Here is a 2,272-nt window from a genome sequence, read left to right on the forward strand (position 1 = left end):
TAAATGACAAAGAGCAAGAGCGAGCACCCGCATAGGAGGAGTTGTGAGTTGTGACGAAGATCTGGGTTTAATTGGGCTCTGTGGTTTAACTTACTTGGAACGCATAGGAGTTGTGAGTTGTCACGAAGATCTGGGTTTAATTGGGCTCTTTGGTTTAACTTACTTGGAACGAATTGAATTGAATTAATTCTGTAAGGGGATTCAATGGCCACACAACATTCTGCTGCTTCTGCTTCTGCTTCTGATGATGTCGATGTGTTTGTGAAGAATTATTACAAAGATCTTGTTCTGTCACCGCAATCGCTATACGGATTTTATAAGGATTGCAGCACAGTTGGTCGCCCAGACTCCAATGGAAAATTGCTCTCAGTAACAACTGTGGAGGCTATCAATCACCTGATAACGTCTACGGAATACAGTGCGTTAAATGTGGAGATCAAGGCAGTTGATTCCCAGGCGTCATATTACAATGGAGTAATAGTTTGTGTAAGTGGATCAATTACCTTTAAGAACAACAGTGGAACGCGAACCTCTTTCACTCAGTTCTTTTTCCTGGCTCCTCAGGAAAGGGGGGGCTACTTTGTATTGAATGATGTGGTTAGATACGAGTTGGATGAAAAGAAAAATTTTGTTGAATATTCAATCAAACCAAATCCCAATCCCAATCCCAATCCCAATCCCGTCTCAGAGCCAGAGCCAGAGCCAGTTGTTAACTTTCAACCATTCGCTGAATCAGCTCAAGCTGAGAATGGTGCGATTGAGGAGATTGCTGATGGGGTTCACGAAAACGAAAATGACATGCCGCAGAGTGAAGTCCCACAAGAATCAGCAATTGAACATTTTCAGAAGAAGAAGGAAACTCCAGTTGCAGTTCAAGAAGAAGAAACTCCAGTTGCAGTTCAAGAAGAAGAAACTCCAGTTGTAGTTCAAATAACTCCAGTTGCAGTTCAAGAAGAAGATGCAGATGCAGCTCAGAATGGAGGGCCAGCTAAAACTCCAGTTGTAGTTCAAGAAGCACCCAAAGAGTCCTATGCTTCAATTCTTAAGAAAAATGCAGCACAACAACCGACTGTTGCAATTAAGAAACCACCTCTTGTGAGAACCATAACCAGAACCAGGGCTCAGCCAAATTCTGCTCAACTTTCACCAAATTCTAATTCTACTCCTGTCAATACGCCAGCTAATTACAGCACTGCAGGTGGAAACGGTAAATGCTCTGTTTTTATCGACAACTTACCTCTGAATATTACTCCTCCCCAGGTTGAAGAAGAGTTGGAGAAGTTTGGGGCCGTAAAACCTTGTGGCGTTCAAGTTAGGAGTAGGCCAGGAGGTCGACCTTGTTTTGGTTTTGTAGAATTTGTAGAAGCAGCTTCAGTCCAAACTGCACTACAGTCTTCCCCTATTCTAATTCGAGGATGTAAAGTATCTGTCAGCCAAAATGAAAAACCAACTGGCAAGTCCACTCCTTTCAGATTCAGTGGTAGTAATTACAACATTGCAAAAGGAACTGGCCAGTGTTCTGTTTTTGTCAACAACTTGGCTGCAAAAATTACCCCTTCCCAACTCGAGGAAGAGATGAAAAAGTTTGGCGCAATAAAGCCTTCTGGTGTCCAAGTTAGGAACAGGCCAGGAGCCCAAGCCTGTTATGGGTTTGTGGAGTTTAAAGAAGCAGTTTCGGCACAAACTGCTATACAAGCATCTCCTATTCTAATCAATCATCGTCGAGCTTATATCTATAAGCGAGAGAATGGCCAAAAATAGTATAGGGAGAAGTGATTTTGCAAACAACAACAGAGCTGTAGGAGGTTCCTTGCCTGCACGTCAAACAATGGCTACATAGTGTAATAATAATTACTTTTATTTATGAATTTTATTTTATTTTATTTGATGGTGAGACAAATGTTGAAGTGAAGTGAAGGAAGGGTAAATGAAAAGTTAAATAAAAATTAATAATAAAAAAATATACGATTATTTATATAGTTTCAAAAAAAATTAAAAGAAATTTGATTTTATTATAATTCTTTTCCGCGCAGCCAGTTGGATTGATAGGTCTGAACATTTGGAGCGGAAGCTATTTTTCACATCTCCTCAAGACGACCACTGTGCCAATGCATCCGTGGATGCCGGTCACTGCAATTTTTATTTAATTATTTTACATTTTACAATTTATATTCAATTTCAATTTTTAAAATAATACAATTATAGAATTACTATATAAAGTATCAAATAACATATTATGTCATATAAAAAATAATATATGAAATACAAAATT

At 39.1% G+C, this 2,272-nt stretch overlaps 1 protein-coding gene across 1 annotated transcript; it reads left to right on the top strand.

Annotated features, from left to right (window-relative positions):
• The first annotated feature begins 204 nt into the window (after nucleotides 1–204).
• On the top strand, nucleotides 205–1,761 carry LOC149256512 (nuclear transport factor 2-like). The gene has a single exon (XM_089455389.1). The coding sequence runs from the start codon at nucleotides 205–207 to the stop codon at nucleotides 1,759–1,761; it is 1,557 nt and encodes a 518-aa protein (XP_089311515.1).
• Nucleotides 1,762–2,272: the final 511 nt, after the last annotated feature.

Source organism: Pinus tabuliformis, chromosome 7, assembly GCF_031772625.1.
Source record: "Pinus tabuliformis cultivar Carrire ecotype Pingquan chromosome 7, CPIR1, whole genome shotgun sequence".
In the NCBI taxonomy this organism is placed as follows: Eukaryota; Viridiplantae; Streptophyta; class Pinopsida; order Pinales; family Pinaceae; genus Pinus; species Pinus tabuliformis.